Genomic DNA, 24,563 nt, shown 5'->3' with positions numbered 1-24,563 from the left:
GCATGAGTGCTTTCAATTTGGTCACAGTGCTTATTCCATGTGTATCTCTTGGCTTCTTTTCTCCCCACTCTTCGGTTACTTTAGCTTTGTTGAATAGCTTCCTCTTCCATTTCCTCAACAAAGACAGTGACAAATGGCGTACCCCTGGTGGAACTCCTCTCCGTTAGAGGGCAGGTTTAGTTGAACGTAGGTTTCGATAAGTGACTTAATAAGCCTATCGTTATCAAAATATTCAATGAAATTCAGTATTAATTATTTGCAACGGTTACACCGATCATTATTTTCCTATAACTATATGTGAATATTCCTTTTAACTTCGTCTAACAATATTTTTTATTTTCAGTTCGTCAAAGATCTGCTGTTGATATACGAAAACTCGAGTTACTTGGATAAGCTTTTGGGTACCTCATATTTTAGTCTAAAAAGTAAGCATTTTCAAGTGCTACTGCTACAAGCCAAAGAAAAAGCGAAATCTCTCGGCGTAGAATTGAGAGGGAGACTATTTTCTTGTGACAACTTCTGTCCGTCCATCGCGAAAATTAAAGTTGCTGAAAAAGAAAATATTAACAAAATGATCAAATTAGAAAATAAAATAAATGCACAAATTGAGAAGAAAGAGTGCAAAGACTCAACTGGTAAGCTTTTTTGTTTATACATTTGAATGAAACATTAAGGTTTCTAATAATTCTTTTAATGCTAAACCTTCTCTTACTTGCTGAAATTTGTAAAATTTTTACTAATCGCAAACTTGGAGCCAAACAGTGAAATAGTGCTTGACAACGCTTTCTATCATTCCGGACAGCTCACTAAGATACCAAATACATCTTCAAAGAAAGCTAAACTGCAACGCTTTGTAACGGAAAACAATTTGTATTTCGAAAATTTTTATACAAAAAAAAAACAACTTATTGAAATTCTGTACACGAAGCAATTTAACAAATTATACGCCCTACAGAGTATTGCCGAAAAGCGTGGACACGCTATATTGAGACTTTCCCCTTATTTTTGTGTTTTCAATGCTATAGAGTTAATTTGGGAACAATTAAAACCAAGTGTAACCCTATAAAGTTAAATGTAAATAAAAAATGGTCAAAATTAATTTTAGCACATTCGATATGTCATGCTTTACCGGTAGAGGAAAGGCGCCTAATATTGGATACTTTTTTTTAATTGAATTTTTTTGGATCAAAAAAACATTTTAGAATAATTTTTTGTACTTATTCTTCGTTCACAAATTGTTGAGAGCACGAAATGTGCCTCAAACTCATCAAACGGTCGTAAATCATAGGCGTTCCTAAGGTGTTTATTCATTAAATAATAATATAATGTTTTAATACTGTTATATATAATATTGATAATATTTTAATACTAATATATTTAGCAAAAAAACAATTAAAACTTTCACGACTAATGTTGGTTATTATATTATATTAATAAAAATAAGAATTTAACCATTAACAATTTTGTAAATAAGAATACCTTATCTCTTTGGATATTTCAATACTAATCTTCGCGTTTAATCACTTTACTAGAAAACCTGGAATTCATATCCGAAGGTACTATTCGTTGCAAGAAAATTAGGATGGAATTCCCCAGATTTTTAATAATATAATTATATTCGAAACTTAACTTGAAAGGGTGAAGTTATTACGAACGAAAACAATTTTTTTGTTTAGTACGTTTTTGAGCGCATGCAATTTACGGCTCGTCGGTGTTTCCGCGTCTACGGCAGTAATTAGCGTCTCGAATATTTCTTTTGCGAATTATATGCAGTGCGTGAGTGATTTTTTATTCCATATACCTACGAACATTATCTAAGATCCATACGAAAATTCCGGGCTGAAGGAAGGCCCATCTTCTACCAGGATGAAACGTCGGTAAACTCAGGTCATACTCTAAAAAAAATTTGGTCAGATAAAAATATATTAAGCTCCAGGCAAGCCTTTATGGAAGGTTGGTCTACTGGTATCTCCCCACCTTCTGGTAAAGGCAGTAGATTAATAATTTCTCACATTGGCAGTGAAAAAGGATTTGTTAAGCACGGTTTGTTGGAATTTCAGTCCAAAAGCACAAAAGACTATCACGAGGAGATGACAGCTGATGTTTTCGAAGAGTATTTTGAGCAGATGATTGAACACATACCACCAAATTCAATTATAGTATTAGATAATGCACCTTATCATTCACGACTAGTAGAAAGACTTTCAACGAATGCGTGGAAGAAACAGGATATTCTTGACCGGCTACGGAATAAGTATCTGCCTTACGAAGATGGAATGGTAAAAGCAGAACTTTTAAAAATTGCCCGGCAACACAAATCTAAGTTCAAGAAATACGTAGTTGACAAAATGGCGGAAACGCTAAACATCACAGTCTTTAGACTTCCACCCTACCACTGCCAGATAAATCCAATTGAACTCATTTGGGCACAAATGAAAAGTTATGTGGATAGAAAAAATACGTCATGTAAAATACAAGCTGTACGTGAATTGTTATACGAGTCTTTACAACATATTACAAAACAAAACTGGAAATATGCAGTAAGACATGTAATAGAAGAAGAACAAAAAATGTGGCATCTTGATAACATAATTGATGCGACCGTAGAAACACAACCGCTAATTATTAACCCTCAAGACGACTCGGATTCCGAAGTTGATCCTATTTATTTTGAATTTGAATAGTTTTCTAATCGTAATTATATAAGGTAAGTAATAGTAGTTGTAATCGTAAGGTATTAAAGGGGAAAGGCGCAAAATGTCGCCTGTCAAAATGTTCAATGTGTTTTAAATGTATCCATTTTTTTTTTCAAATCCTGAGAAAACTAAATAGCATTTTTGAAAAATTTAAAGGCAGAATGAAATATTTATTAGAATAAATAAAAAGTTTCTTTTGCATGCAATATTTTCAATTAAAAATTATACTATATTTTCTCTTTTATTTTCACCCCTGTTACATAACATATTAAAATAAACATTGTAGAAGTTTTCAGGGACTTTCTGCCCTGAGTAATAATGTAATCTTTCATTCTGCGTTTAAATTTTTCAAAAATATTTATTAGTTTTCTCCGGATTCGAAAATAATGGATACATTTAAAACACATTGGAAATTTTGCCAGGCGAAATTTGGAGCCTTTTTCCTTAATTAAATTAATGTATCTTTTACAAATAGCAAGAAACTTTTTATTTTTGAATAAAATAAATAAGTTTTATTAAAAAATACAATTTACATAAGTACAATTGAAAAAATATATTTATTTAGTTCAAATAAATGTTTCAATCATATACTCTACGACACTGGTCGGTCATCTCTAACCATTCAAAATACCCCCGTAATAGGATTATAAGGTATTGTATTCCTTCAGATATAAGGTGGGTTAGTCGAAAACATCTTAAACCGTCAGTTTTAGGTTGGTTTTTACTATTATATCGTATTACCTATCCTCTCTGTATTTCAGTTTTCTAATTAGGGTTAAACTTGTAGTGAGCTATCAACAAATTGTGAACCGACTATAAAATACGCTATAACATCAATAAAAACAACTTATGCATACTAAAATATTTATTTCATCATTAAACAATGTAAGTATTAGGCAAAAGTAAAAAATGACACTTTTTCCAAATAAAAAAAAGGTTCCTTAAATTGGATACCATATCCAAAATTAGGATCCTATTTTTAAATACAAAAATTACACACGTAAGTGTTCTTTTTGTCACCACCAGCACACTCTTCATGTGACCATCTGAAGCAACTTGAACACTGTACCCACTTTTCTCCATATTGGTCCTTTGAATAATGTGCAGTGCAGAAAATACACTCTGCGTCACTTTCTTGATCGGTATCCATATCTGAATCATCATCATAAGGAACGTTTGAGGAATCTGAAGATTCACTTTCTTCTTTTACTTTCTTTATCTTTTTATTTTTGACCATCGTCTTCTTTTTAGTTTTCTTTAAAACCTTAAATTTTGGCAACTTTTCTTTATTTTTAAGTGATTCTTTTCTTTGTTTTTCTTTACTGCTAGCTTCTAAATCATTTTTGTAGGGCGTACTTGTAATTAAAGCCGCAGAACCGATTTTACGTCCCCTATTTGAAGTAGGTGTCGATGAACTGCAGGATGGTAAAGGTGAAAAGTCTTGAGATAACTGATTAATTTCCACACTACTACCCATTTGATGTCTCGGGGGGGGGGGGGGGGGTTCAATAGACAGTTGAATTGAGTTACAGGTGTGATTTGGTTCCAATGGCAAAGTCTTATCAGAAGTATGTCGAGGCTGAGCGGGAAAATATTTTATAGAATACACTGAGATAGACAACCGCCGTATATGTCATCATTTGAGATTTGACACATATTTATTAACTGTCATGTCATACGTCAAGATCCAAAGTGTAACGGGATTGTATAAAGTCAAAGTATTCTATAAAAGGGTTTTAAAGTGAATTATATGTTATCTTTATATTTAATGGTTATTCAAAAAGTTACAATAAAAAAAATGAACCAATATGTACAAGTTCCTCTCATTTGGCAAGAGTATAACATTTAAAAATGTCAACATTAAAGAAAAGCATGAAAGAGCATTTGCTACAAACATTTGTAGCTATATATACAAGCTATTAATACATTTTTGTGTTTATATAGTATATGTGTTCAAATAAAACAGATGCTGTAAAATGTTTCAGCACCTACAACTCCACTAACACCAGACAGCACAGAAATTTCTTCATCAGTAACACCAGACAATCTTTGCGTAGAACTTCTTTCAATGCTCAAAGTACGAATGGATTTAGCTTATGCCGAAATAATTAGTCGTATCGGCGGCAGTCAAGCATTCACCGTATTAACCAAAGCTTCCGAAAATGTGGCGACGCCGTCCAGCTCTACACCTTTGCCGAGTGTGCCCACAACTCCCGACGACTCGTTTTCATCGTTAAGTCCCTTGAAGTCGAAATTTTTGGCAAAAATAGCCGGAGATAATGAGCCTTATACGCTTGTTGATGATGCGCCGGTTACGCATCACTATTATGGAACCAAGTTTGAACCTACAGATCTTCAGAGGTAAGTTATTAGGCAGTAGAGCAAACATTTAGGGTCACATGTAGTATGTTCCAATGTACATCTCTAAGCTACATTCATTTTACAAATTCCCAACTGTAAACAAAAGCACGTGAAAGCCAAACAGGGTCGTACTGAGGTGTATCATATGATTTTTAAAAATTTTTATTTTTGAAACTATTAGTGTAAGAATTTCTTGAAATTTAATCATTGTGAGCAAAATTTAATGTTCCATTGATGAAAAATGTGCTAAAATAAAATATTCATTAACTGAGAGATACATAACATAGTGAACATTTTGAATGAATAAAGTAGCATTGTCATAAGTTTATCAAAGCATAAAAACATACCGTTTAAATTACTCAGAGTCTGAGGAGCTACGTGTGCTACTGTCTTCGTCTGGATTTATTATTATAGGTTCGATATGGTTCTCTATTATATTGTCCAACTTTATGTTGAACGTGTTGCACACATTTCTGCCACGTAGTTGGACTAATATTATTTATTGCATCATAAAAAATATTTTCATATCTGCAAATTTAAAAGTAGTGTTTTTGGCTGCTACATAATTTTTTACTTCTGCCCAGATTGAGGTCAAAATGGTATGGGGCAGCCTTAACAATACTTTGTTTTGGCTTTTTGTAATCTCATCAATAATATATTTATTATATTGTCCCTTATGTTCTTTAACGATAGCCAGCATACTAAAAAAACATACTTTCAAAATAAGTCAGGAATTTGATAAACTGACTAATTCTAAGCAACCTTTGTTCTATAGAGTTTTTTCACTGAGTTAATACTTTGAGTTTTTTGTGAGTAAATATGTTCATTTTTCAACAACAACTCAAAAAGTAAGTATTTTATCGAAAAAATATTCTTAGCAAAAATATAGCTTATAAAATAGCAACAAAAATGATGTACATATAAAGCCATAAGCACATTTGTAGTTAATGAAAAGTAGCTTCTTATTCGTCAAATTCCAAATCGAATATTTCAACGTGAAAGAATAAAAAAAACAAGCACTTTCCCCGACAGCGAGTTTTCCCCGAAAAATGCTTCATTTTTTTGATATTTATTTTATTTAAAGGCATTAAAATAAATGCTCAAAATTGTATCCACCTTGTTATGACAATAAAAATAAAACTCATTCCGACCTTTGTTCGAGGTGAAATATTCAGTATTTTGTAATTATCTTTTCTTTGAGATCTGTAATGCTAGTTGGCTATGTTGCATATGCTTTGTCCTTGAGATAACTCCACATAAAAAAATCCAAGAGGGTAAGGTCTATCGGTCTAGGTGGCCACTCAATAGTACCACTTCCTCCAAACCATTTATTAGATAATATTTCGTTTAAATAAGTTTTTACCATAAAATCATAATGGGAATGTCGCCTCGTCCTGCTGGAACTAGACATTTTCATTCAGTAGGTTCTGATCTACTGCATTAGTGAGGCAGTTGGTCAACCCAAAGCAGGAACAACTTCGTCTCTAATCATGCTTAAATATATTTTGGCTGTTAAATTTCCATCTACAAATATAGGAACCAATATCTACAGTTTTATCGGTTTACTTACCTTTCTGTTCAATATGAATGTTGATGAAAAAAGAATTTTACCAACAGCTATTTCATTTTTATTCAGTTTATTTCATCATTCTTTCACAGAAAGCCATTCTACGATCCATATCGTCTTCTGTTAGCTCCTTCACAAAAGTCAATTTGTATGGATGAAGTTTTTATGACCTTAGGACAATTATTTGTCTCACATTATTTTGAGGAGCAATTGGGCTTGAGCTTGACATTGGATTATCTACGACATTTAACAAAATTTCCACTTTCACATGATGTTCAACGAAGGTTTTCTTTTTAATGGTTTGACATGTCAAAGAATTAAATTTCATTCAGTATCACCAGTTAGTTGGCTGGTGTCTTCATGCCGCAGAAGCGGGTTTTGTTCCGAATAAGGGCCATTATTCGGAACGAAAGTGTCGCTTCACTTTTTAACTTTTAAAATTTAATTTTAACAAATAAATTTTTTTGTGATGGTTATTCAGCAAGTACTCTTAAGGGGGTATGTTCACGCCGCAGTTAAAATGAGTGGTATTCAAATAAACTAAAGTTTAACAATTTTTTGAGTAGATGGCAGCACGTATATCATATTTTAATATTTTAATTTTCCCGACATTTGATTCTCTGAACAGCTACATTGTTGCCAGCTATGCCAAGTACTGGAACTAACGATCGGTACAGTTCGCTCTCAGTCGGCAGTCTTCTGCTGTATGACGGTAATGTAAGTTGATATTTAGTTATTAGGTGAAGCTTTGGTTAAAGTTTCACAAATTCTAATTTTCGGATTGGATCATTCGATATAATTGTTGTATCCTGTTGTTGTTTATTTACCTTTGAGGTTAAGTTACTGTTTTGATTTTGAGTGTTGTTTTTTTTAGTTTTATAAACATTTTAAATAGTATATACATCTTGCTTTCTAATATTAGTTGACTGCATATTTTTATCAATTCTAAGTATTTATCTAATTAAAAAGTGTATTTATCTCACTATACATATTTTTAATTAAATTCAAACGTTTAATGATGTTTCTAATTAAAATTTAATAAATATAATCATATTTTTGTTCATTCTTTTGTGTGTAGAAAATTATGAGAATAGGAAAAGCTGATGTAATATAAACAAAATTTTACTAATCTCTCTAATAATAATAATAACAAATACCTTTTTATAATAATTTGATAACCATGGTACTTCAACAAAAGAGGCTTTTTGATAATGTACTTAAGGGTAAATTCTCAGTAATAGATACAAAACGTTCATTCATTTGGAAATATTTTATTACTTATTGTAGACAGCATTCACACGACAATTCTTAATTCTTTACCGCTCAAAAATATTTATTTCAAACTGATAAATAAATTTGCAATTGTTTGAAATACAAGTAAATAATGATCAAAAAAGGGATTGTGGGATTATGCTAATTCTCAAGTGTATGAAGATTGAATTACTATTTATTTATAAAAACAATATTTCTAAGAAATCAAAAATATGTAAGTCAGTTGAAAAACAGCGTCACTACAATAACAATTTTGTTTTTATGTCGAATGTCAACCGGGGAAGTTTTTTCCTCAGAAAATTTTTCTGAGGAAAAAATATTTTCATCTCATTTGTAATTATTACACAAGTAAATTTCAATAATTTTTTCACTTAAGGAAATATTTAAATGTACTGATAAAAATTAATCGTTGGTTACATATTGTTTTTCTATAAAAATTATATTTTCCAAAAAGTGAATAAAACTGGAATTATTTTTAGATAAGCCCCACGTGACATGTTAGAGCTTATGTAATCTGTGTATTATGTAAAAACCATTATAATTCCCCAGTAAACATTTAGAGACATTTTGGGCCTTAAAACTTTCAACTACGATTATATAACGTCACGTTGCCAAGGATAAAAATTGTTCAGAAACTGACGTTATACAATCATGATTAAAAGTCAAACGTTGCCAAAATGTTTACTGGTAGGGGCCGCTTTGCTAAACAAAACCACGTGATTCGTATTTCCATGGTTACTGCATAACTCTTAGACAAGGAAAGAGAACTCTCTTATTTTTCACGTTAAGAACGGCTATGAATAACTGTTCTGATGAGACTTATTAAGTCGAAATACGTATCAACAGATACATAGACGCTTTGAACGTGAAATCGAATCTTTTCTGTCTTTTTCATTTTATTCGGATCTACTCTGTATGAGTACAAGAAACAAATTCGTTAAGGATTTCTGCTTAGTTGACGAGACATGTCGTGGAATGCAAATTTTAGATTCCCCATGTCTCTATTAACATCTTTATCAACGTCTGGCTATGCCTTGCAATTTTTAGAAGGCTCCAGATTAAAGCAGAAATCTGAATTTGTTTCGAAACTATCTTACCGATTTTTCTATCAGATGTCGCTATTGCGTCCATAACGAAGCCATTTTATTGTTGCTTCCTAATAAGACAGAGAAGATTATTTTTCACGTTAAGAACGGCTATGAATAACTGTTCTGATGAGACTTATTAAGTCGAAATACGTAGCAACAGATACATAGACGCTTTGAACGTGAAATCGAATCTTTTCTGTCTTTTTCATAGAACTCTCTTTCCTTGTCTAAGGCATAACCCATAGACAATTGGCATAACCACAAAACTCATTTTCAATGTTTTGCAGATTTTTCTTAAATTCGGCAAACGCGCATCTGTCGCCATTTAATACATCACTGCTGCCTTCTACTAAATGACACGTGAACTAATTTTCCCATCTATTAAGTGATAGTCGAACTAATTTCTCACTACCAAAATGACAACTTGTTACGGTAATATCAACAAAATTCCTAGTTTGCAGATTTAATTGTAATTTTATCTTTAGGTACAGTTAATTTAAAAAATACGGCAGTATGGATAATGAACGTTTACTTAAAATAAAGCTTTTTGGATAGTTAATCATTTAACGTAATTATTTTATACCTAAGTTCAAAAATTATTAGACAATACCAAATTTTAGGCAGGTTACCAAGTAAGTTATGACATTGATTCATTTAAGTACAGTTATGAAAAATTTACCGCTTTCTTTGGAAACTTTAACTAGATATCATTAAAATAGAAAGTTTACAATTCACGTACATAATCATAAATTGAAGATTTGTTTTCAAATAGAGACGATAACTGTACCTATAAAGTATATAAATTTTAACATTGTGACATGCCAACTTAAGTTCAACAACTAATGATGGTCTGATAAAACCCAAAACATTTGCAACATTAAACAAATATAGCAATTACATTAGAAGTTTTTACTTTATTGTAATTTTTTTTAAAACTACTCACAAAATACTCACTTGTTTATACACAAGTTTCCCAAATATAACTGAAGTGTATTGAATCCCCACAAATTGTACTTCCTGGTTGTAATTATTTACAACTTTTTATTTTTAGTTCTTTTTATCTTACATTTAATAATTATTTAATGAATTCACTTTATTCTACAAAATATAGAACAATAATTTATTGTTTTTAAAAAAAAGAAGTGATATGTTAAAAGACGTCCTTTTATTAAAGCCTTCTATTTGTTGAGTGGATTTATGGAAAAAAATTTGACCAAAACATTTATTTGCATTATTGCAAACAGTTACTCTTTGCTTAAAGTTAATGTATCTGCCTTATATATATTTTAGGTTTCTTAAATCCATTCAAAAAGAATATAAGCTTCTCAAGGACTCTCTCCCTTCGGGTGTATGGGTACGTTCGTATGGTAACAGGATAGATCTCCTTTCTGTCATGATTAGAGGTCCCGATAAAACCCCATACGAAGATGGTCTCTTTCTTTTTGACATACAGCTCAGCACAGACTACCCACGATCACCCCCATTAGTGCACTACATCAGCTACAGCTCAGAGAGGCTGAATCCTAATTTATATGTGGAAGGGAAAGTATGCGTTTCTCTATTAGGCACTTGGATGGGTAAAGGTACTGAAGTTTGGGGACCTAATAGTACGCTATTGCAGTTAATAGTGTCTATTCAAGGTTTGATATTGGTGTCAGAACCGTACTATAATGAAGCAGGGTATGAGAAGCAAACAGATACACAACAAGGTAAGTGGTTCAGTAATCTTCTTTTCAAATAGTATAAAAAGTTTTTTCGATGTGTCACAACGTTTAAAATATTCATTGAAATTTGCTATCATCTCGTCATTTAATCCAAATCTTAGTCACTTTTTAAGATTTCATAATATATAAAAGTTAGAGCAGAGCTAAATCTGGCAAACAGGAATCTTATCGTTGGTAGTTATACTATGCGTATAGCCAAATAATCGTCATTTAACGCCAAGATATGTGTCAAATTAAAGCATTAAGATAGTGAGTCAATTTATATGTACAGTTCAAACCAAACGTTCAAAGTTTATTGACGTTTCATTTTCCACTTCGGGAATCGTTTTCGAAATACAAAACAATAAATTAAACAAATTTTGTTTTTTGTTACTTGGTGAAAAATTCTTCTAATAATTTAATTTTATCTGACTCATTCATATTGACAATTCAGACATATATTATACATTTTAAAGTAGACGACTTTAAAATGATATTGTCAATATTGCTGAGTTGCGTTCTTGGGACGACTTTATTGTAAAATAGTTCATTCGATTACATGAAATCAATTTTGACTTAAGAATATCCGTCAGACAAAATCATAGCATGTGATTCATCTTTAAAAAGAGAACCACACGCAAAGATGACAGTAAAATTCTCCTGTTAGCTACTCCATAGTAAATCATGAGAAAAAACCATGAAAGAAACCTCATAATAGAATCCCGACATGGTAAGTATTTGGTCTTACATTTAGTTTACTCTCAATAAATACCAAATTCTGATTATATATATATATATATATATATATATATATATATATATATATATATATATATATATATATATATATATATATATATATATTTAAAAACAAACGATGTATCCTCCATATGTTACTGGCACTAATAGTGATATTTTCCTTTTATTGACTTCCTTTTTTTATATGGGTAACCAGATCCTACTGCCGAGAAATTTACGACGCAATTGGTCTCATTTAGCAAAATTAGAGCCGTTTCTTTGATTTTTCTATTTTTACCATCTGTTTCTTTTAGGACTATACTTGAATCGTTTCATCGAACCCTATGTTCATTTTCCCATACGTGTTTACTTATTTGAGATCTATTATATGCTCTATTTTTAATATAAAGCCCGCCACGACAGACAAACAAGTCAGTCTGCAGCAGTACGACAAAGTTGGTTGGGTCGTAAATTTTATCGTGTATATTGTGACATTGACAAAATCGTACGACTGCAAAAAGTCATTTGCTGGTAAATTTCGAAAATGGCTTATAGCTAGAAGTTTTTAAGAGATTTCTTTGACATTTATAAAGTACAAGAGTGTCTTTGGAAAATAAGATCGACATTATAACATCATGATAAAACCGCTAGAAAATAAAGCTGTGAATATTTTGGATGCTAAATTTCGAGAAGTGAAAGCAAATACTAATGAACAGTTGGTAAAAAAGAAAATTAATAATTTTCGAACATGTTACAAAAGGGAATTAAAATTATCTACATATAATCGCAATTCTTCTAATAAATGTACGTGACAGCATGTATGTCTTTTCAGCAACCAATCTTTGCACCACCACCTAAGTTTCTTGTATTTTTTTCGTTAATACAAAGAGCAAGAGCCGCAAAAAGTATATGACATGTTTCTGATTTGAAAGTAAAACTCATACTGCAAAATCGGTACGTGGGTGTTACCATCCGATTTTCAATATTGTACTGCAGTGGCATTCGACAATATCGTACTGTGCCGTTGGAACGTGAGTGGCGGGCTTAAGGTTGATGTTAACTTATTCTAACGTTTAATGGTCTTGATGTTTCATCTAAATAAAAATGATCGCATTCATAAGGTATTTTATAAATACAATTATTTGTTCTTTCTTGTTCATTTTTAGGTTTAGTTTTAGATTAAATAGATCTCAATGTGTTTGTTGTTTTGAATGTTGAATTTATTTCCTATCCTTTTAAGTTTTTCGGATAATCCTTTTATGTATGGTATTGTTATTTTCGTCGTATCATTTCTTGTGTATGCTGTAGGATCTCGTTCTAAGTTGTTCTATTCCATTCGGTCGATTGTTGAAAATTCCTTATTTATAAATGGTAAAGGATAATCATTTTTTAATAAAACAGTTGTTAATAAATGTTTCTCCTCTAAGAACGAATTTTCGTTAGAACAAATAATTTTGGCTCTATCGTATAATGATTTAATGATTCTGTTTTTAATATGATTTGATTTGTAATTTAGATATCTATTGATATGTGTTGTTTTTTTTTTCTATCAAATATATACATCTGAGTCTCATATCCAGTATCGTTCTTAGAGATTAAAACATCCAGGAAAGGTAGTGTGTTATTATTAGGTATTTACTAGTAATTTTGCCCGTCGCATGCGACGAGGATCCAATCAATTGCCATCTATAGTCACAGTCACTCATTAAATTTTTAAAATAATAAACTTCTTGCATATAAACCAAGTAATTATAAAGTAACATAAAGCTTTAAATTATTTTGCTTAACAAATCTTACCTTACAATTACAGTAACCAATATTTTTGTCAATTTTGCCGAAAAATTTATTGCCGATGAAGTTGAAAAATTTCTGAGTAAGGATATTTGAAAATTTTATCATTAATTTGTAGAATGCGTTAGCAATAAAGCTCAGATTTTTTCTAGGTGGCGCTAGGAGTTATCGGACAAACTGCGTTTGCGCGTGACGTGTCGTCCTAGGCTTTTATTAGATTAGAATATTTAAACAGCTTTTATTACATTAAGTTCTTTGTGCAAGTTTAGGAACAATATTAAAGTATTTCTGTCGACGTATCTTTGTTAATAAAGTTTTAATTTTAGGATACGAAAATTCCCGAACCTACAACGAATTGGTGATCTTAAAACTGATCCAATCCATGAAAAAGATGTTACAATCACCTCCCGAAATGTTTAAGCGAGAAATCATTGCACATTTTTCCGAAAGAGGTCACAAACTATGCGAACGCCTGCGCGGTTACTGTCGTAACGAGAATCCTCTCAATCCAGAATTTCCCCTGTTACCTGTTAGCAAAGGACTAAAACTATCTTTAGCATCTGCGTTAGATACGTTTGAAGATGTACTGAATAAAATTGGTGATAATACGACTGAAGTTCCAAACGAAACCAAGTAACATTGTTTGTAATTTCATTCTTGTATCTTGGTCCTGGCTGTAAGACTCATGAGGTGTTGGGATAAAGAATCAATTACTCGTTATATCTTCACAGTGATATTGTTGATAGGTTTTAAAACAAAATTTAATGATTCCAATCAAATAAAGTTTCTTCTATTCTAGAAGACAAATATCTAAAAACTAAATGATTTAATAAATAAAGAAACAATTTTAGTATGTATAAAAAAACTTACGACACTGCCAGATCAGGTTTATTTGTCTGTGAAGTTTATAATATGTGTTTTAATAGTTTTTATACGTACTGTGAATGCGCTTTTTGTGAAAATAATCTGACAGTAAATGACAAAGCCATTTTTCTTATTTCATGTTTAAAATAGACTTAAGATAAATGAGCTGGAAGCCTAGAAATTGTAGAAAGGTATTATTGTACAGGATATATTTGTTATAAATAACTGAAATCTTGGAAATGATATACTTTTTACAATCAAAACATCTATGTTACTAAAAAATTCTGTTAAGTCACCTGGTTTTATTGTCTTATGTCAGCTTGTCGCAGCTTGGATAATTTTGTCCCTACTACTTTGATAACACTCGTTACAGTACACATTCTTTTGTTATTTCACACAGTACAGAAAGTTGTAGACAAGACATCGTTAGTGTATAGTCATTTTTATTCGTTACATTTTCTGCTATCATTAATGAATAAATTCATTTCCCACTTAGCTCATTTCGATTGTTGCTCAGCACAATATGTGATTAATTTTGACAAATAAATTTTGTATAGTAAAATCTAATGTTCCTAATCGCACATTTTGTCATTAAAAAAATATACGTAAAAAATTGGTAGCTAAGTTCCCATTGGTCTTACAGTCAGGAGCTATTTTAATATATTTATTGTTTTGTATGTTTTGAATTGTTGAAACCTAATAAAAGTAAGGTTATAAAAGTTGAAAAAAATTAGCGTTTTCTAACAAATCTAAACACATTGCTTGTATATACAATGGTTTTAATATTTTAATCAAAATATTTAATTAAAAATTCACTAAATTTGGGTTTCCATCACAATATTCGCTTCTTTCCAAATATTTTTATATATGTTCCATCGTATTAAGTTTTTTGATCCATAGTTTATTAAAACTTTAAAAAAATCTTTAAAACAAACTTATATATTTTTCGTTATAACTCGTTTTTTCTCTTTTTACATTTTCTTGATATTATGATTTTTCTATAGTTTTCGAAATCATATCAATTTAGTACGCTGTGTTGTTAATTATAAGAAGTATTAGGAAAAATTATCCGAAAAAGAGAAAGCACAATTGCATCGGAATATGTAAAAAGAGCACATGATATTGTCAAAAACACCTTTTTGGGAAATATATAAATGTATATATATATATATATATATATATATATATATATATATATATATATATATATATATATATATATATATATAGTTAACTCCCTATCCAAATATTTCCTTTCTTGTCCAGAGTAGTGGCTTACTTTTACAAAAAAAAGACAATGTGCTCCAGGACTAATTGCGTGACCCCTTCAGAAAATGCATTAGCGCTTGGTTGTTTTCCGCGTAAATCTCTAGGTTATTTTCCCTGTTCTCCAAAATTTTCGATTCTTTCTAATACGCTTATAAGTGATTGCATATAAAGACATAAAAGCTTTCAAACATTCATTTTATGAGATCCTTTAAATGCATAGAAGTTGAAACTCTTTGATTTCGGTTGTGTCTCTTACCTTGTCGAGGACGGCGATTCTTAATGCTTAATACATCAATAAGGCCCTGTAGAAAGATGTCTTGTTCGTCTTTGAATTGAGAAGACTAGAATCGTTGGTGAATTTGCAATTTATCATCATCACTGAACTTCCCATAGCATTGTAGCGTACAACTAAAGTAATATTAAGTTAGATTTTTATTGTAAAAATATATTATAGAATGTACCTGCAAGGGGAGTCTTTTATTTGCTTTGCTGGAACGTTATTATCTTTGGAAGATGTATAAAACTTCCCTTCTACCCTTGCTTTCTTCCTAATATTACGGTCGTATTTACAAGGATCACGTTTACGTTTTCTTTCACTTGTTTCCTAATTTTCACCTATTTTAATAAGCTCGTTATGTGGCGTAAGAAAACAAACAACAAACTAAAACAGACAACTGACGACGTGGTAACACTAGAGGCGCTTGCATCGATATCTCACCATCGCTATATCTTATACGCAAAGGAAGCATGTCACCAACATGTACCCTTAATGCTAAACGTCGTGTAAAAATTGTGCTGCTTTATGCATAAATCAAAGCCTGACATGTACCCTTTTTACATATTTCAATCCCTTGATGTTCAGAAACCCTATTTCTAATAAAATATGAAATTGGACAAAAAATGACATTATAATTTGTCTGCATACATTTTTATTACTTGAATACATTAAATTATATCTAATTATTGGTCACTCCCCATTGTTGATAATGGAGGTCCGGGCCTGTAAAACATTTTTCTCCATATGTTTTCAATGCTACTAAAATCTGGTGAAATTGCTGGCTATGGTATTGTTGATAAATTGAATTCTTGCATCCAACCTTTACGACAGAAGTACAGCATCTTGTATTATGTTACATAGAACGGCACCTCTTTGGATACTAAGTATGAGCCGTTTCACGAAAAACCTATAATGTCACAATACGTCGCACTATAGGTGCTAGCAGCTTTAACATATACAGCATAAGAGATATTGGGAAAAATCTTTTTTGAGATACAAAGAAGATCTTTAAAGTTACTTGATCGAAAACGCTGAAAAATATCTTTGGTGAGGTTTCATACCATTGATTTTTTTTTCTCTGATATGTAGCCTTGACTTCTCGGTAACATGCGAACAGTTGCTGGACGTACTTTTATTCTTTGCTGATTTCCAAATTTGGTAGCTAAAGTCAGTCGCACTAATTTTTAATGTTTCAAACACCCTCTATATTTAAAAATTCCGGCTTCTTTTTTCTACTTGCAGCGTTATTTCACAAATCCAAGTCTGTTTATAATCAACAATATTTGATAGATTGTAGTATCATGCAGTTTTGTCCATAGGCTACTATCGTACAACCTACTCCATTCATTAACTAATTCTATTTTATCTTTTGTTATTGTCCCTAATTAATTTATCCAATTCTGAATTAATTTATAATTGCTAATAGTCTTTAATCGTTAACATTTCTTTCGTGAGTCAAAATAGTTTGCTCTTTATTCGAATCTGTTATTATATTAATAATCATCATCATTGGTGCTACAGCCCTATAAAAGAGCCTCGACCTTCCCAAGTCTATTACGCCAGTCAGTTCTATCCATTGCCAACTGTTGCCAGTTTGCTGCGCCTATTTGTCTACCATCCTCATCTACACCATCCCTCCATCTGAGTTTTGGTCTACCCCTTTTTCTACTTCCCACAGGTTGTGACATAAGGATTCTTCTAGGAGGGTTGTTCTGCTGTGATCTTGCCAGATGTCCTGCCCATCTTAGTCTTCCTATTTTTATAAAGGATACTACGTCTTTACCACCAAATATATGTTTATATCTGTGATATATCTCGTAGTTGTACCTCCTTCTCCAAACACCGTTTTCACAGATGCCACCAAATATTCTTCTCAGGATCCTTCGTTCAAATATAAGCAAGAGATTTTCATCTGCCTTGGAAATGGTCCATGTCTCCGACCCATATGTCAACACTGGTTGTATAAGGGTTTTGTATATAATAATATATTAATTAATAATAGAATCACTAATATAAGATTTGAAACCTTAAATGGACACTATTTAGTCCGTTTAAGATATATCCTTAATCATAATCAAAATTTTATATCATCAAATTAACTATGAAACAATATTTATATTTTATGAGTCGAATTTGACATAATCAAAAAAACTTAATCGATTGTTGGAACATTGCAATACCGCTGCACCAATTTAAATCATATTGCATTAATGTGATTTGTTTTTTGCTCTAATATTAATTATCATATAACATGGCATACTAAATCTTTATTAGAACTTTTAATTAATTTGAAATTTAATGTAATTTAACAAAATAGGAAAATGGTTGTATATACAATTTATGTGCATTTTAAGTGAGTTCATAAAACATAATCAATATTTTATGCTTGTTATATATTGTTGCGATAGTTTACGTTTGTCATAATCTTTAATGAAGCATTTCAATATTAAATCCAGTATTCACTAATGGTACTTGGGATGATTTGTTTCATAACTTTCTGAATCCTTCAATGCGATCTCTGAATTTTTCTGTATTATATAATTTCTTTTGCTATTTTATATTCTCTTCTTTCCAGCTAACCTACTTATCCTGACCATACAGTGCAGCCTTTTCCACATCTCGCTTTCCAAACTTTCCTGTTAACCGCCACTTATCTCTTTATCCTCAGGCAGAGTCCGTATCCTCTTCATGGACCGTACAGCAATCTTCTGTATGGGTTGGATTGTATCCATTTTTGTCAATCCTCCCATTTTCCACAACAATTTCAGCCTATCAGCTTTTATTAACTGCACTCTTGGAAATATCTTTTGACGATTTATTTTCTTACATTCGTCCTCATTAGAGAAGCACGTCTTAAAATCTCACCAAATTGGGTGGTCGAATAGCAGAGTATACAAAAAATACCTTAACAATATATTCTACAGTAGTTACTCCAATAAATTTATTCCTCGAATGTAGATGTATGTTCTTTAGTTTTATAAGATGGGATTGGTTTTGTGGGCTCACTTTTTTATATTAAAGTATGAAATTTTTTATATTAAACTTTTTTCTATAGAAATAGAAAAAAGCAGCCACGATTTGAATGCTTTTAAAAGGTTTATTGTTAAGGGTGCCAAATATATCAGTTAATTTTTAGTTAAAGAAAGTAACATTTGGAAACAAAAAATTTATTCTATAAATCATGCAGATATTTTGGTTTAAAAAAAATTAATCAATACTATTTTTCTAATAAAAAGTCCCATTACACTTATATATACATGAGAGCTTCTTCATACGTTCGATACTTAAAATTTAAAATTGGAAAATTAGTGTTTATTTTAATAGTATTATTGAATCGATGAACCGCGAATTTATTGGAGGAATATATATAGAATGTACGGAAATTATTATGGAAGGTCACAAGAAAACAGTTTCAGCACCTTTTTGAACTCATTCTTTATGTTTTTATCTTTATTTTGGTAAAAACGATCATTTGGACTGGAATAAAGTAAATTTTAAACAATTAAATTACAGCAAAGACAAATTAGAACATTACATCATTGAAACGGAAACTATACAAATTACATAATTCAGTTTTACTTTGAATAAATTAAATAAAGAGATTAAGGAAGAAATAAATGAGTATTGTACTAATCCAATATTACCAAAATCGTGTACCACTACCTAAAACAAGGCATTCTCTCTTCGGAGTTCAATCTTAAAATGAATCTACTCGTGGCATGGGTGGCCAGGGACGAACCTAATCTTAACTAGTAATTACACTCTTCTATCTTCTTTCTAACTTCGTAAGTGACAACTTACCTATCCTAAATTCGCCAAATGTGTAGAAATATTTAATTAAACAACATGGATAATTGTACGAATTAATCAAAACCCGCGAAAAACTAGCATTTGGCGTGGCTAGCATTACCTATAGATATGTAACCAAGTTTACATTAAATTTTAAATTCTTACTTGTTCATTGGACACTCGCAAACCCTCTAGATCTGTGGCCAAAATTAAGTTCATATTAAATATCAAATTCTTCCTTGCTTATGGGATACGCAGAAAACTTGTCCTTTCAGTTGCTTTCTCTCTTGATGAAAATTTACTTTGGTGATGAAAATTTTCGATTTGCTAGTAAAAATTGTTTTGTAATTTAGGTAAAAAGAAATAAATAATAGAGTTACTCACAATTAATTTATTTTACCTCGGAAGGCCGATTTCGCATACTACAATTTACTGTGCATTGTCAGGTAATAAAATGCTAAAAATTTTTAGCATTTAATTACCGTACCGGAGACCTGATGATGCATAGTAAATTATAGTATGCGAACGGTCGTACGAGGTAGAATAAATTGATTGTGTGTAAGTGTATTATTTATTTCTTTTTACCTAAATTGAAATGGACTCATGTTATGCAACATATTTAACATTTTTGTATAAATTGACATACTTATTTCGATCCTTACTTTTGTAAAACTTCATATTTATTATCGCCTCATTATTAGTTGGAAATATATATCCTCAAGTCGATATGACAGTCAGCAAACGATTTGAATACAAGAAAATCTGTTTTAATTTGAAACTGAAACATAAACAAACCGTACAGCTTATAATTTTAAACTGTTAAAAAATATATGATATAGATTCTATATTTTTTAAAATCTGTCCATCTCGTGGCTGTTTTGAATCCATCTAGTATTTAATACAATGAGAAAAGCTTCTGTTGACATAAGCAGTATTTTAAACTTCATTCTGTCTGTGATTCAGAAAGTACTCAAAGATTAAACGTTAACATTATTAAAAATAAAGTTATATTTCCTATGTACTGATTTTATTTGCTTTAAATTTAGTCTATTTATTTATTCACGCTAATGTTTTGAGAGCATTAGTAATCGCACAAATTTCTTGTATTATCTATATCTTAGATCTTCTATTAGAAACTGTCAGTTCTTATTGCTGAATCATTTTTGAGTAAATCGTATGTTTAATGTAGAAGGTAGAGATAAAACAAGAATATCGTTAACAGAAATGAAAAGGATTACACTGCAGAACTATATCAGTTAGAGTACACTAGTTTACTTAAATAATGGCATTATTTACCTTAATGGATATTAAAGTTCCACAAAGCGTTTGCACTAAAGGAAAGGTGGTTAGTTTCCATTAAAGATAGTAAATAATATTAAAAAGTCATGGCAATAGTACATATATATATATATATATATATATATATATATATATATATATATATATATATATATATATATATATATAATCAACATGACTTATGTTGAGCGATGACGTTACGTTATTTTTCTTTTTAGATTTATAATAATTTGCAAAATAAACTACTTAATTGCAATAGGTCATTATATATTTTCTGGTCATCATTCTAGTACTTTTCTTTTAGAGGAAGAGTTGTTAAAAGTAATACTTGTGAAATATCACCAGCTTTATTATACAAAGACAGTGAAGATAAAGTGATAAGTAATCTGATATGATTGTGACTATAGAAATGCCATAGATAATTTAATTTGTTTACAGACTCTTGACAGACCTAACCTCAAAAAAGGAGATGGCGTATGGAAAATACTACAATTAATGATTAATTTCGATTTTTTTCCTCTCCTGCTTTAACTAATTGACTATCTTTGTGTTATTAATTGAAAGTCTGTCGACTTTATGGTCAGAGAAATGTTTAAAACTTAGTTATATAAAAGCTTTGATTTGACAATTTATGAGTGAATCTAGCCGGCCGATTGATTGGTTGTACGGTGATATATATGATCTTACGACTTGATGAAGCTCATTCCTTGTTCGGTTGTCTAAGGCGTAAAAACGTTAGAAAATCTTAACATGCCTCGGAACATTTATTATGTAGTTCTTCCTTCAATTTTTTCTTCGGAACCTGCTCCTTTCAGAATGTGTCGGACTTCATGATTGACCACACTCTTCCTCTCTACTTGTATTTATGTGGTCTGGAATACACTATTTCTGTTTTATCTTAAAAATGTTGATCCTGCTATCTTTGATTACTATTTTTACCTTCTTAACTTTAGTGATACTACTTTATTAACTTCTTCAACCACAAGAAGTTAAAAGGATAAAGAAAAATTGACTGGTTTATAAAAGTAGATGAAGCTTATATGTCAAAATATCAGATAGTAGTAAAGATCGAAGAGAAAACTAAAAGGATTAAGAAGGGGATTATAAATTATCGAATCACAAAATGTATAGTTTCAAATTTAACAACATATATCGACGAATAGGAGTTCGTAGGAGAAAATGTAGATTATGATGAGTTCACTTTCAGGAAAATGTAAAAGTAATTTACAAATACAGATTTATTAAAAAGTTATAATAGTCTTTGTGCATACATAAAAATCAAACCAGCAGTTCAAACTCAAACTTATTAAATGATTATATTGAGAAAGGTAAAACAGTTAAATCAGAAAGAGCAAAATTTAAATTAAAGAATGGCTTTGATTCTTCACTAAAACTAAAAATTAACCAAAAAAAGTGGACAAACTGAAATTAAATAAGCAGCCAGAAAAACTATTTGACTGGACGCCATAAAAGAAGTTGGTTTAAGAGCAAAACATGTTAATGTTGACGAAAGTGTTCTTTTAGAGTTAAATCTACTGGAGGAGTGCTCAAAATATGACAAAGTTAAAAAGGTGCAGACATATGATAAACACCCCCTAAATGAGTAACTCAAATAAATATAGGAATTCTAGAGGAGCTAACAAAAGTATTTTCTTTGATCATGGACGGTGAAGCCGCTAGTAGACTAATTCATAGTTGTGCAGCGCTTATAGAAAAGATAGAACACCGCAGAACTAACGACACGACGACAAAACATTGAAAAAAAAGTACCAAAGAAAAAATAATATATAAGTGTATAACGGACTAGCAAATATAGATTCCTAACATTTCTTAATTCTTTTTCCGTTTCCCGGAATAGTCGTCATTTGATTTTGTATTATTAGCTTAATTATTAGGGAAATTATAACAAATAGTTTTTTAACATATTTTTCACAATATTTTTCAAGTGGCTAAGTTTTTTTACAATAATTGATAGTGTGCCACATTGATGAGGTTTAAAGAAAAAATTGGAAATGAATAGTATGCAGTGTATCTTTTAAAATCTGTATTATTTTGTTTCATATATTTTTATATCATTATTAATGAAATGCGCAAATAAAAAATCTATAAATTATACAAGAAAAAGAAATTTATTAACTCGAAAAATCTTTTAGATCTTAATATCGTACGATAATAAGAAAAACATTTTAATACTACGTCTACAACAAAAAATATTTTAAAAGAGTTAAGTTATATTCAATAATTGACGTTTACGTTGACGTTTTACACTATAATGGAAGTACGAAATAGTCAGTAACATCATCCCTAGTTTATAGGGGGTACAGGTTCTTAAATGACACACGAGGGTTTTCAGTACCATGTAAAATAGTCTAAAATATATTTTTTTGGCACAGTCTAATCAATTTTTGGAAATAAACTGTTTATGAAAGACAATAATATGAACAGTTTTTATTTACGTTAATCCATTTAAAACAATGTTTAACCATTTAAACCTTAACCATTTGACAGTAGAATTTTGGTTAATTTTTTATTTTATAACAAGTGACGATATACATAAAAGAACATTTACAAATATAACAATTACTACTGTTGTGGTTATATTTTGGCAGATAGTCAACTAATGACATAGCAATATTATAAGTAGCATAAATTCTGTCAGGAGAAACAAAAGGGTCACTAAAATTTGTGCTCGTGAGTTCGACCGTATTTAATTCACAGTGATAAGGGTGCACCAGCAAAACAGTTATACCGTTTGCATGTATAGCTTTATCTGTGACATATTTAATATATCTAAATTTATACAATCTTACAATAGCCAGTAGTTGTACATTAAGCTTTAACTTGTTACATTCAAATATTCTAGACACGCGTAAGTAGGTCATTTTTCCGTTTAGCCACTATCGCAGTATTCATAATGATCACCAATGCTGGTTCCCTGAGTAACAACATAAAATAAAACTACTTTTTAAAAAAGGTCTGAATTACTGCTCCCGCGATCATTTCCAGTTTTACGCGATACAAACACATCGAGGTCGCCATCCACAAACCAGTATTACTACCTGTATATGCTGCAGATTTTTAAAATTTATTTTTGTGGAAAATTCATTTTCCTAAATGTGGTATTTTTGCTAGAATATTATCTATTTTGCATATTGTTGTTGCATATTGAAATCATGAATTATCCGTCATATGTTTTTATCACCTCATTCATTACAAATTTTTCAGAACTTTCTTGTTTCTTAATTTTTTCGTTTCCTTTAATTATGCGAAACACGCAAACACATGCGATATATTCGTGTTTTAAATCATAAATATTTTTAAATATGACTATGAACATTGATTCATAATAATTTTCAGTCGCTATTCCCAGATAAGTGTGTGGTAAATCCCCAAATATGCATATCAGATGTTATATTTAGATCTTTGTGGACAACCTGACAACCAACGGTTTATGTTTATTGTGTTATCTCCTATAGGCGACATATTACCTTATTTTTTTTTACTTTTAATTAGATGGCTTTGGTAAAGAACAATTAGCCAGACAATTTTTTATGTAACTATAATTTATAATATAATTTACTATTTATTTCATATTAATAATATTTAAGACTGCTCTGAAAAAATCGGTTTTTAATTGCAAATGGTGTCACTGACAACTATTTCGTAGTTTGATTATATGTATTATCGATTATTTCTACAAGCAAGAGTTTTTACAAATCAATGATGCTTCAAAACAGAGTTAATTCATTTCCATTGGTAGTAAGTATTATTTTAAAAATTGTATTACTGTGATAAAACCATTTTTGTGAGAAAAATGTTTTTATTTGCGCATTTATTGTTACCAGTAGA

At 30.5% G+C, this 24,563-nt stretch overlaps 1 protein-coding gene across 1 annotated transcript in view; it reads left to right on the top strand.

Annotated features, from left to right (window-relative positions):
* LOC140452938 ((E3-independent) E2 ubiquitin-conjugating enzyme UBE2O) overlaps positions 1 to 24,563 on the top strand; it is a 52,493-nt gene extending 27,930 nt beyond the window's left edge. The window contains exons 10-13 of the mRNA XM_072547259.1: positions 344 to 635; positions 4,682 to 5,057; positions 10,275 to 10,693; positions 13,543 to 24,563. Of these exons, the coding sequence (XP_072403360.1) occupies positions 344 to 635; positions 4,682 to 5,057; positions 10,275 to 10,693; positions 13,543 to 13,853 (1,398 nt within the window). The 3' untranslated portion in view covers positions 13,854 to 24,563. The remainder of the gene's footprint in view (positions 1 to 343; positions 636 to 4,681; positions 5,058 to 10,274; positions 10,694 to 13,542) is intronic.

Source organism: Diabrotica undecimpunctata, chromosome 1, assembly GCF_040954645.1.
Source record: "Diabrotica undecimpunctata isolate CICGRU chromosome 1, icDiaUnde3, whole genome shotgun sequence".
NCBI lineage: Eukaryota > Metazoa > Arthropoda > Insecta > Coleoptera > Chrysomelidae > Diabrotica > Diabrotica undecimpunctata.
The sequence above is the reverse complement of the archived record's forward strand: the minus strand, read 5'-3'. Positions and strand labels throughout refer to the sequence as shown.